The 13335-nt window shown below is 39.2% G+C and overlaps 1 protein-coding gene across 4 annotated transcripts in view; it reads right to left on the reverse strand.

Annotated features, from left to right (window-relative positions):
- LOC146700187 (cell adhesion molecule 2-like) overlaps positions 1-13335 on the reverse strand; it is a 211205-nt gene that overhangs the window by 24378 nt on the left and 173492 nt on the right. For all 4 annotated transcript variants that reach the window (XM_085470336.1, XM_085470334.1, XM_085470335.1 and 1 more), the window contains one exon: positions 11028-11165. In XM_085470336.1, the coding sequence (XP_085326462.1) occupies positions 11028-11165 (138 nt within the window). The remainder of the gene's footprint in view (positions 1-11027; positions 11166-13335) is intronic.

Here is a 13335-nt window from a genome sequence, read left to right on the forward strand (position 1 = left end):
ACTAGTCCCTAAGGACCCCAAAGCGCTTTACATATCCAGTCATCCACCCATTCACACACACATTCACACACTGGTGATGGCAAGCTACATTGTAGCCACAGCCACCCTGGGGCGCACTGACAGAGGCGAGGCTGCCGGACACTGGCGCCACCGGGCCCTCTGACCACCACCAGTAGGCAACGGGTGAAGTGTCTTGCCCAAGGACACAACGACCGAGACTGTCCAAGCCGGGGCTCGAACCGGCAACCTTCCGATTACAAGGTGAACTCCTAACTCTTGAGCCACGATCGCCCCATTATTATTGTATTATAGAATAGAATACATATTTTACATATCAAATTATCCAAATTTGCATTACTGCATTTGCTGGTGACTGAATATTGAGTTAGCATTAGCCAAGAATATGGCTAATGCTAACAGCCAATCAATCCAATATACAAAATATGCAAACAGAGCTCTTACTAAGCACTAAGAAATGTATTATAAGAGCTGCTTGTATTTAAAGCTACAACATGCTCTAGTAATGTTACAATCATCTTACTATTCTCCAGTTACATGCTGCAAAAGATTACAATAGATTTGAAGCTACCCTATTGTAGCTCTTTTACTGTTATTGTACTGTAAGTTCACTTTGTTGCATATCTAGGCTACCTCAGTACGAATTCAACCTGGATTTTGCTGCAGGCAGTGTTAAAATGAAACGCAGCTGCCTCAACTTTAAGTTGTGGCTCTTTGAATGCATATATTTACACTGTTAACATTTCTGATTACGTGTGGCCTCACCTGTCATCTCTGCATGTGCTCCCACTCAGCTTGTACAAATCAACACTTTCATGCACTTCATATCTATCCGACCTTTTGGTCTGATTCATCTGCCTGACAACTACTTCAAAAAACATTACCAGTGGAAACCAGACAGTAATTGGCAGTAATTAAATTAGCCTGTTAGCAAAGTGTCATTATGCACAGTTCTCTTTATCAGTACAATTTGTTCTCAGAGATATCCCAGCAACACCTGCTATCCTAAGCAATCAGTTGTTGCATCTCCCTGTGACCACCAATATCCCAGACACCGCAAAGATAGTGGAAAAATCCTACAACCAGCTTAAATTTGGAATATTCCACATTCCATCATTTCTTCTCTGACACTGTAGTCTTTTGATAAACTAAATGTGTTTGATTCACAGGTTATAACCTGCCCTCAAGTTTATGACTGCCATATCAGAGCCCTTGAAATGCTATCAGTTAGTGATAAACCTTCCTCTCTAAAAGCAAAGTACCTCAAAGGCAGAGATGTCCTTCAAAGTGGAAAATTAGACTTCTGAACCACAGACTTTCCCTTTCTCTGTCAAGCTGTCCTTGAGTACCCTGACCTAGTAGATCAGTGGTTCTCTGTGAACTCTACATGACCACAGTTACATCACAGAAGTAGTAACTTCTAATGCTTCTAATTCTTCTTCCTCCTAATGTTTTTGTTACCTTTTCTAGAAACCTAAAGTTTAAGAAAATTACTACTGCGCTGAAACTTTAGCACCCTCTTAAAGGGATCTCACCTAAAACCAGAATATATCAGGAAATAGCTAGTGTTTAGAGAAATTAGACACCAGAACTGAGAGCAGATGATGACATTAGTCACAAACATTTTCTCAGAATGTTTGTGCTGCCACTGGAAAATAAGGTATACGTGTTCCTAAAAACTTGGGAGCTGTTATATATGCATTATGCAATACAAATTAGCATCCTCTTTCAGACCACATATCTCCCACTTAACTCAACAGCCTTTCACAATTCAACGCCACTAGGTTGTTGTTTTTTTTACTTACTGGCTGTCTTACTTGATGATAATTATCTAAACATATCCACCTCCAAGGAGTTATTTTAAAACCTTCTTTTTCTCAGTAAAATCTCTACAGCCAGTCGTCAACAAAAGGTGTTTGGTCTGTTTACATTATGCCAGCGGCCAGTTTTTAAAAATCATATCAAGTCGCTACATCCTACTCAGAGTTTCTTTTCAAACAAGAAAAGAATTCCCTCCTATAATGTATTCAACACTCCAGGCTTATCTCTGCATTGAGATGTTGCCCTACTTTGTCAAAAAATATGTCCTTCTTTTTCAGTTTTTATATATATCATAAGTGTATTGTATGTACCGTACCTCTCATGCTGACCGCCTTTGTTTGTACCTCCTAAAGAGACTGTTTACGCTCCACATCTTTCTTTCCTCTGTGCTCATCTGCTCCACTTTCCAAGCCTCTCCACCCTACTGTCTCCTCTCTCTCTCAATTCTGCCAATCAACTATTCTGCTCAGCCACTTCCCCCAACTGAGGCAATGAGCCCGCCTCCCCTAGAGATGAATGACTGACAGGTCTGCAGTGTTAGCAACATCTATGCGAACAACGGGGGAGAGAGAAAATGGCTGCATTTCACAAAGAAGATACAGGAGATGACAGAGGGAAAAAAATGACGGCTAAAATAAATTACATCTAACTTGTAGTATCAATAGTTTATTTTAGGAGTGCAAACATTTTCTTTCCATTTCTATTACTTATGGCAGGTCCTAATGAACTGATACTCCCTGCCTCTTTGTCAACACACGAGTCCAACCTGTCTTTCTCCTCCTTTCTGCAACACTAGAAGGTTCCTTCTAAAGAAATGCCCTTTTAAAAATTCAAACATGCTATATCTGTTTTTGCTCTTTTTGATTTTTTGGTAATTTGTAGTAAGTTCAATAATCACATCATAATCAAAAAAGGTCCTTCAGATATCTGCAAGATGGGTGACTTTGCAAAGGGCCCCTGGAGACTATCCAACACATAGCACAGGTAAAAAAAAAGTCAAACGTCTTTTTCTTCTTGTTCACTTGTGCTACAGTCAGCTGATTTCAGTCTGTGCGCAGAGAGGAGGAACATGGAGTGGTCTGTACCTTTTGAGGAATGGATGTACAAACATTTCTTTTATTTTTATGCCACGGGAAGACAAGAGTATGTTGGTAAAGTGCAAACTGAATCCAGGGCAAAGAATCTGCACTTTGCAAACATCTGTGTGGACAGCATGCTAACAGAAAACTGGCAAAGAACCCAGTGTGATCTTAAAGCCTGAACTTCATCAGTAAGGCAGCGATGAACAATCAGACTTGTAATAGTGGAGCCTCTATTTCTACTTATACATGTTTCAGTTACAGTAGAATTGAAGCAGAATTTGCTTTGAAGTTTCTCTGGGCTGATTTCAAGTTTGCTTTGTGTTGTTGGCTTTGTGTTCATAATTAAAGAGTAAAAGAACGATCTTGTGTATTTGTGTCAGTGTGTTGGACTGAAGTGCTTCAAAACTGCCTTAATTCTTTGTGGTATAGATTCAACGGGATGCTGGAGTCATTCCTTAGAGATTATGGTCCATATGTGCAGGAAAATCCCAGTAGATCAGGAGGTTCTGAAAAAGTCAGACCAGCCCATCTGGCACAAATAACCAAAGCACATTCAAAGTCACTTAAACCTTTTGTCCTCATTCTGATGCTTGGTTTGAACTTGTTGACCATGTCTACATGCCTAAATGCACTGAGATGTTGCTATATGATTTGCTGATTCAATATTTGTTTTAAAGAGCAGTTAAATGGGCGTAGCTAACGAAGTGGCTGGTGAGTATAATATATATTTCTATCGCTCAGCATCGCTGATTCAACAAGGTCATGGAAACATTCCTCTGAGATTTTGGTCCATATGGACATGATGGTATTTTACAGCACATTTCCAAAGAGGATAAGAAGTTACAGTGTTTTTATTTTATAAAAACAATTTTTATGTAAATCAAAAGATTGTGATGACTGAATAAACTGAAGGTATCATCTTGAATTATGCAGTCTGATTATACACACAGAAAGGCTGCTAAAGACACAAATTTAAGTACTTCAATCATTGTAATGCGCACTTGGCGATGCTCCTAATGTTCTATTTTTCACAGTAGACTTTCAGCAAGTTAGTTAGTTATCTTATAATATTACTATATCTGAGTTTTATATTGTAATTCTATTTTTGAAGTTCTTTGATTGTAAATATGCTTGCATTGAAATAAAACTGCTGGAAAGACTCAAAAAACGACTTTCTCTAGTGTATAATTTGGCCGTTTAATTTAAGAGTGTGGATTCCTTTTTTTTTGTCATGGAATTTTAAATGGTCTCTGATTGCTTGCGTGTGATTCAGGATGAGAGCACAGAAACTGACATGCTCGCTCAAAGTTTAATTTCATTAACATTATAATTCCCGAGTCTTCTGAGATCCACTTCGAGAACATAATCACAGTTGTCCAACACCAAGTAAGACTTCATCAATAAAGAGCAGCAATCAGCATGCACAAAAGTGTGTGTGTGTGGAAGTGTTTGGATAAGAGTTGATGTAATTGGTCCATAAATACAGTATCTTATCACATTTTAAACACAGCTGAAAAGAGCAGCTGCCATTGACGTGCCATTAAAGCTCTCGCGTGTCAATCGAAGAAGAAAGAAAAACTGTTACATGACAGACATATTATATTCAGTGGCTTGAGTAAGAAAAGTTGCAAAAGATTCAGCAATTTTTTTTTTTACATGTATATGTAATGTTAAAAAGGAAATAAAACCAGAAAGCATTTTTTAACTGACAGAAAAAATAATTCTGTAGAGGAAAAAACTGCAGTGAACACAACATCCACTGACCTGAAGGTGAAGGCGAAGCATCACTGTTAAACGTTCTAACCTAACTTCACATATGGCTATGAACTGTGGGTAGTGACTGGAAGAATAACATCTCAGATACAAGCAGCAGAAATGAGCTTCTTTTGAAAGGTGTCTGGGCTCATCCTTAGATATAAGGTGAGGAGCTCAGTCATTCAGAAGGGGGCTTAGCGTAGAGCTGCTGCTCCTCAGCATTAAAATGAGCCAGTTGAGGTGGTTTTGGCATGTCAGAAAGACACCCTGGAACTGACCCTGCGAGATTATTTCTTTTGCCTTGCATGGGAAAGCCTTGGTGTCCCCTCAGAAGAGCTGGAGGTGGCTGGTGGTTGGGAAAAGGGTAGCAATGGCATCTCGGATTAGATTGCTGACACCGTGACCCAAATAAGCAGTAGCAAATGGAGGGATAACTGGAAATAATGTGAAAAAATACTGTAGCAAATTTTAGCTTTTATTTAAAAATCATATTCATTTGTTATTTATTCTCATTACAAACACACTCTGTAGACCCGATATAATAAAAAAGGAGAAAAAAATGGCACTATGCTGCCATATGCACCTGTGGTACCTCTTTTCCGCAAATAGCCTGGTAGTATTTGGCTACAAATGCGGTTGTTTTGTGGGTGGGTGCTCATGGCTCTGTATCAATGGTGTGAGCCAAGACAGAGCCTCAGAGGATTAGAAATGGAAATGACAGGCGTACAATGAGAGAATCTGACCCCTTTAAGCGATTTCACAGGAGAGAGTTGAAGCCGAAGAAGAGAACATAGAGGGACCGACAAGAGAGACCGAGGAGGTCTGCTGGGGTTGTGGAGGAATCATGAGCAACAGTGCCAGACCTGACTAATCCTGGCGGCAGGGGCCCGAGGGCTGACGCAACATACCCTGAGCTGCATCCCATCTGAGAATTAAAGCAACTTGCACAAGCAAGAACAATATCAAATCTTTTACGGGTGAGAGTGAGAATAATCAAAATATATGCGAGACTAAACACTATTTTAAATTTAAATTCGCTGAAATACACAATATTACCAGAAAATATTGGCAGATTAGCACCTATGTATGCTGTTCCCTTTGCCTGCCAGATGAGCTGCATAACAATAAGGATGAGTAAACTTTAACAAGAGGAAGAATATGCAGCAAGCTCCCGCTCTAGCGAGGTGTGGAGATGATATATCGTGCTGTCCACCATCTTCTCGCTTATTCCTGCTACTGTGCAGCGTTCAGGGAGCTTGTCTGTTGGCTGTCTGTAAGCATCTTCCCCTGACTGATCTGCCTTACCAGCTAGACTCTGTGCTTAACTGACGTGTGACTACAACCGGGGGGAGCACTGTTAAATGTTAGGAGACTTCCTATCACTGCCTGGCAGACCAGTATCATAATGTCCTTTCTGACATGAAACTCCCTGAGCATTCACAGCGAAGAAGCGTGTACTGCGGATTTGTGAAGACGGTTTTTCACTCTAGAAGGAGCGGTCTGGTCAGTCTCAGTGTCTTGACATTTAAAAAAAATGGACAGGTGCTCCACCTTTAGGACGTGGCTTTTAATGGGCACAGACAGTGGGCGTAGCAATATGATCTCTTCTTCTGTGCGCAAGTCTAAATCTGTTAACCTCAAACTCACAGGATGAGTCGGATATACCTTTTGCACTTACGCCCTTTATTCTTAACATATTGTTTTTCAAAGCTTTGAAAAAAAACTCTTTTTTTTTTTTCAAACTCATTGTAAAAGTAACAAAAAAGGTGGAAAGTTTGTCCATTTGAGTCCTGTATCTTAATGCTGATTAATATAGAAACAGATTTCCACAGATCATATGTCAGATGTGCGTGTTTGCAAGTACTTTGTTGTGCACATGTAACAGGATAGAGAGGGTAAAGAGGTATTTTTGTGTGTGCATCTAACGCATCTTTTATTCATGTCACCGTGACTTGCAGGAGCCATCTTGAAATTACATCTTTAATGGTCATTGATCCGCAGCACCCCGGGGAGCTGGGAGTATAAATGTAGTCCCAACGCAGACTTTTTTATGTATTGTGCAAAGCTGTCTAACACTGCCCAAGCAGCTGAAAAGTGTATTTTTTTCTTTTAACTGCAAAACTTCTTTAAATTTTTGAACTTGATTCATAGTGGGATGTTCACAGTGTTCACATTTTTTCCTCTTTCCCTTCACCTCTTCAACCCCATTCGAATGTTCGAATAGTGAGTAGCACCAAATTCTGGCCAATTAACCATAAATGAATACAGTCAGTAGTATTTGAGTGATAGTGTAGCAAAATGTGAGGTCACAATGACCTTAAATAGTGTTCAGACCTTGTCCTTCACTAACAAGTTTGACAACTGAATAGGGATGCGACTGCAAACGAATTTGAATCAAATCTCTGTGTTTTTTTCCCCTTAAGCCCCCTTGGAATAGAGCTATTGCGTTACATGATGGAGCAATAACCTCTACAGTTTAGGTCAGAGAGTATGATAATGCTAGTCTGATAGAGAACATCCCCACCCTTATTTGAAATAAATATTCATTTCATCTCTGCCTTGCTTGGTCTCCACACAGCTCCCCCTGGTTCAGCGGTGTGTAAACAACTTCTACATGTGGTGATATTGGAAGAGGTCTCTCTGGGTTATGGTGTGTAACTGAGATAGAAATATATCATTACTGGGTGGGGACTGAGGGGATCTGAGGGACAAAGAGACTGAGAAATAAGAATATTGGATTCTGTTCCACACACACAAGCTTATGTCCTTACATGCACGCTGTCTGCTCCATCTGTCTGTTTTGCTCATGCAGGCGCGCACGTATACAAAGATGTACACACCCACATTTAGCATAGGGTGTCTGTTAACTGCATGCGAATGGGTGATGGACTGCTCCAGTGGCTCTGCCAGTAATATAATCTTCTCTATTCCCCCAGATCCCACACCAATATGTCACAATTGTCATTTATTCCCAGCATGGTCGCTCACAATCAGATGGCTTTTCACATTGAACACACCCTGATCCTGTCAGGATGATGAACACTTGAAGTGCACTCCAATCCACCTACACGTGCATAGATACATCGTGTATTAACACATGCTGTTTTCTATTTGCTTGCTTTTAGGTGCTTTTTTTCTTTTTAGTCTGTTATTTTGGAGGACATCCCAGACCACCAGCCATCAGACGCATACTATTGGTTTCATTTCATTTTAACCATTTAAATGCAACACGGTTTCTTTATATATATATAAAAGGAAATAAATATATTGTAATGTTTTGTGAATGGCAGCAGCCTTTCAGTGTCTTATATAACAAGGTGTCATATATAACAAGTTAGACCGACTGGGTCCATTCACACCTTCTTATTTGTACAAGAAATGGTCCAGTTAGTGGCAGACATGCTTTAGTGATTGACAAAGCAGAACTAAATATGTAAATGTGCCTGTGTCAATCATATTGTTGAGCGCTGGCTTTTCCCTGAACCAAACATGTCCTGAATATGTCTGATAAATAAATTGCAGAAAGCAACTACACTGCAGGCATCTAATTAAAAAACCGAAAACAAAAAAAAGACAACCATGCTGTTTAAACTAAAAAGTTTAACTTGGAACACTTTTTATGTTATCTTTACAAAACATAACATTTTCAAAACATTGAAATCTGTCAGCTTTTTATGAAACAGTTCTTTATGGACCGACACGTACTTGTCAAGGAAGACAGATTATTATAAGGGATCCATGTTTTTTCCCCTTTGAGACCAGCACTCTTCAAAGTTTTCTATTTACTATTCATGAATTTATTTGGTTAGAGGTGACTTTTTCAGGTGTTGGTAAATCGCTTTGCTCAGATCCAGTGTGCGAGATTAACAAAGCTCGTTTTAGGAGAGACCTCGTTCTGAGCATTTCCGAACAAAAGTGATGACACAGATTCAATCTCATCATCAAAGTAATTAAAATGAAAGATAAACATGATATCTGCTTAAAACTGTGTAGAAAACCAGCATTGATTTAGTCTTATCTGAGAGCATGTCTGCACCATAGAAAATCCTAAAGCCAGATAGCAGTCTGAGCTGTCTGGACTTAAACACGGGTGGAAAGGGTGTAGCGGCAGAAACTCAGGGAGCTTTTCAGTAAATTCAGCGTAGGCCAAACATCCTTTGGGATTGAAATTCTTGACGAGTCCAACTGCGGGTCTGACAACAAATTTCTAATCTGACATTTATATTTTGTCTCAAGGTTCTGCTTTATAAACGGCGGCTCCGAGGCACATTTTAGAAACAACTACATCAAACAATATATTGTTATACAGTTATTAAAGCATTGAAATAAAGACAGCGGTTGCCCATGTTCAGCAGCAAATTATAGCATCTGACCTTAATGAGAGAGCATATCCTCTTGAGATTTTCTCTACTTTAAGCCACAGAGGATATCACTGACTACCTGTTTCTGTGGTAAATTAAAAGAACATAATGTCCTGGCTACCAGTGCCTTACAGGGAGCTCTTCTCTCAGTAGTTGGCCACTGGGAGTAGCAATAATCACCCGTAGAGACACAATAAGCCTGCAAGGAAAAAATACTCAGCCTGCTAATTAGTTTGTAATCTGTTATATGCTATATGCTTGTTCTTTGGAAGGGGAACAAAAGAAATACTAAGTGTAGTGGGTAAAATTACAAAAGAGTAAAAAGAAAAAACCCAACAACAACATTAATTGAAAGAATGTGATTTTACTTTAAATGTTTATGTTAAATATTATAATAATTAAAGAAGTTAGCATGCTCTGCACTTTACCAGGTGATTTATAAGGTGTCTCAGCAGAAGCAGAAGCATCTATTGATAAAGTAATTTTAAAAAACACACATAAAGAAAAAACATCCCATTTAGTTACAAGAAGAAATATGTGCCAGAGACATGACAGACATAACTAATTTAGTCTGCGACAGCCGAAATAAAAGTATTAAAATGCCGAGTTAATAAGACAAAAAATTATCTTTGCATTGGCAAAAAAACATTTTATGTGCTTTATTAATCCTTTGTATTAGGAGGGAAATTAATGTTGGGGAGTTTCTGTCTCGCGCATCCCAAATCCTCATAAAGCCTATTCTGCTACATTTAATTGGGTATTCAGAATGTGTAACACCTGCCTGCTTGTTATTCTTATTAGGTTTCAGTGATCTGTTGGGTTATACAAAGATTTTGACAGCGTCTTCCTAGAAATTTGCATTGTTTTCTGGCAGTCAAAAAGTCAATGTGTGATTTTCAATCCAATTCAGCAGTCATTTAAATTAGAAAAAAGGCAATTTGCATTTTGATATCTGACTTTAATCTGCCTTCTGAATCAACAGAGAAACCTTTGTAAGAGTTCTTCAGCTGTGATGATCTGTGACAGTCTGTCCAACTGGGTTATATACTTTATTTGATACACAACTGCATCTGTTCCTCCTCTCCCTGAAAAACTTTATTTCATCATTTCATGTCCAAATCTCTTTTATCAGTTTTCTCTCTCCTCTCCCCTCCTTCCTTCTCTCTCCCACTCTCGCTGTCTCGTTCAATTACAAAGCGGACGGTTCATCAAGTAGAACAGAGCGGGAGCAGGGTGGAAATGAGGTATGTAGTCCAGTCAGTGAGATTTAGAACAGCCCTCTAATAACAAGGGAGGTTAATGTATTGGTCTCAGGCCAGAGGACACATGCTGAATCTGCTCTATTAGAAACAACTTGTTCGGAACAAGAATACACTGTAGAGACATCCAAAGCGGCAGTTTTATGGCAATAGTTTTATGAAAAAGAAAATACCAATTTTAAATCCATTGTGAAATACAAATGAGTACTTTCTGCCACATTTCTGCTCCGTTTGTTTATCACAAAGCACAATCACGAGCCATTGTGAAATGTGATAGCCAATATTTTTTGTATCTGACAACACAGCGAGACGGCTTTCCAAAGAGATCACTGTGGGGCTAACTGGGGAGTATTAAAATATCAGTAAATCAGCAGATACCAATTACAGAAAGTGATGCTATTAGAGCACAGCTAATAGGTACGGAATACAAAGAAAGTAACAAAATAGTTTCATTTATAAAAAAGGAACATTTTGTTTTACTTTAATTTACAGAGAACAGCCTAAATTTTAGATTTTATAAAATAAGTTGATCATGTTTTAAAATAACAGAATCTTTGAACAAAAGCGAATGAATCATCAGCCTGTTTTTGGTGACTACAAAAGCAAACGTGCTTTTTTTTATTCACCAACTCTGATTGGCATTTTTAGAATTGCTTGCATGATGGCATGTTTTCTAGCCACAGTACCCATAGATGTGATGCACGTGTAAACGCAGGTATGACGTTACACACCTTTGACCTCCTTTTCATTCCTGAACCAGCGCAGGTCAGCGGCGGGCTTGCTGCCCTGGGTGATGCAGGTCAGAGTGATGTGGTCTCCCTCCATGGCGGGCTTTGTCAGGCCATCGATCTCTGGCTTCTCTGGCACACCTGAAGGATGGAAAACGGAGATCACAGCGATGGCAGAACTAATTCATGCGCAGCAGGGTGTCATTATACAACAATAATATTAGTATGCCTTATTGGAAATCACCCGCCCCCCTAGCTTTCCCACCTGCAGGGAGATTAGAGAGCAGACTACAGAGATTCACCAAGCAGCGACATGCTCGACGGTACATCACAGAAGATTCGTGCTGGCACATGGGTGGGTGGATTTTTTTTTTCTAACCACTGGGTCATTCCCTGCTTCACTGCTAGGTCAAACCAAATTATAAGAGACATAATTTTTCACCATTAGTTTTGTTTCTTTGGTTTTTCCAGGTCATAAAACACTGACTCTGCTGCAAAACAAATACAATGAGGCAGAGAGGAATTTTGTTTTTGATGCTCACAGAATTAGAAAATACATAAAAACACATCAATGTGCAATCAAAGAACAATTCCACAGTTTTTCCTGTGGTTTTTATTCACTACTACACTTCCCTTGAAAACATAAAACCCCAAATATCATCACATCAATCAAAGGAAAAACTGTAGGCTGACAAATAGTATGCTTTGTATGTCTGTGTGTGACAAGGCTGTGACCGCAGACAAGGCCATTACTATTTACAGAAAATGTTAATCACTGGCCTTTCCCATAATGAGTGTTTTAAATGTGTGGTGTCTGCCCTTCCACTGTCAATGAGCAATAAGTCTGCCTCTGGCTGAGTGACTGAAAGTTCTGTCAGTCAATGCCATTGACTGACTCTTGCCTTGTCCGTCTCACCGCCTCCTGTAAGGTTTATTGCCACAGTTTAAAGGTCCTCCTGTTTTATGTTTCCCATTTGTTTGAAGGCGCAAACTGCATACGTAATCCCAACAACAGCCGCTGCTCGGCAGAGGCACAATTTAGCGATAAGCATGTGTTAATATTATACATGTGATTTTTAATGCGCCTCTTTTTTTTTTTAATGCAAATTGCTTAGTTTTGAAGTATCTAAAGTAAGAGTGCCACAACAGCTAAGAACGGTGGTGTGCGAATAAGTGCGTGTGGGTTGACTCAGAAAAGTATTTGATGGATTTTCCTCCAGACTGAATAAAAGCAGATCAAGTGCATTGTTCATCGTGTACAGTCACGTTCCCCTTGGGTGGCTATAGGCTGTACAGCTTTACACCCTCTCTCTATAAAGCTGAGTTTTGAACACGCAGAAAAGAGCTCAATTTCTGATACATGGAAAATAGGGAAATTGGATTTCACTGTTTCCACAAATTTCTGTGGTGGTGTGTGATTACAGTGCTTACTATGCTGATCAACACATAAATATATATGCATTTCCTTTAAGCGTTTGAGAATTAAGGTCGATCATAAGGTATTTAGAGCTAAAGGTAATATCCTTTACTGATAACTAGAGCAGGGCGATATGGCCAAAAATATTTATCACGATATATATTTGAAAATTTGCGATAACGATATAACCGACGATATAATTGATGCGAGACAAAATACAACTCCACAACATTACTAGCGCAAAAAGACAACCTTCCATTTATTTTCACTTAAACAAGAAGCTGGTTTTTATGTACATTAAAGCTTTATAAAAATGTAACAGTGCAAATGCAAATTCCTTGCTGAAAGGTTAACCAAAAGGCATTTCCAGTAGAAATGGGCTGACATATCCTGAGCATAACCATGTATAATATCCACTGAAGTTAAAAAGAGGTGCAGTACGCATTTTTTCGGACCATAAGGTGCACGGGATTATAAGGCACATTAAGCAAAACAAAGCAGTCAGATAAATCAAACTTTATTAAACTCATTCTTCTTGCTTCCTCCACTTCTGTACCATTGATTCATTAATGTTGAATTCTCTGGCAGCTGCTCTATTCCCATGTTGTTGCAGTATATTAATGACTAACCTCGTATTGTGGATGGATTATCTCAGTTGTTCTCCTGACTGAAGTTTGGTCCGTTTACAGCATCCTGCCATGCGATTGCATTTGTCTCTAACCATGAAGAACCTTCACGTTAACTTTTATAAGTGGAAAAGTGTTAGTGTTCGTCCTCCAGCTTCACTGTTTATGTTATGCTAACATAGCTGTGTCGCTAGCGATCACGTAGCACATCATTATATACCAGCTAGCCCAACTTCAGTAACCCTACAAACGTCACTGCTGTTTAGTT

Source organism: Copadichromis virginalis, linkage group LG10 (assembly GCF_057382275.1).
Source record: "Copadichromis virginalis isolate Kocher_CV1m ecotype Utaka linkage group LG10, C_Virginalis_male_GT1.1, whole genome shotgun sequence".
In the NCBI taxonomy this organism is placed as follows: domain Eukaryota; kingdom Metazoa; phylum Chordata; class Actinopteri; order Cichliformes; family Cichlidae; genus Copadichromis; species Copadichromis virginalis.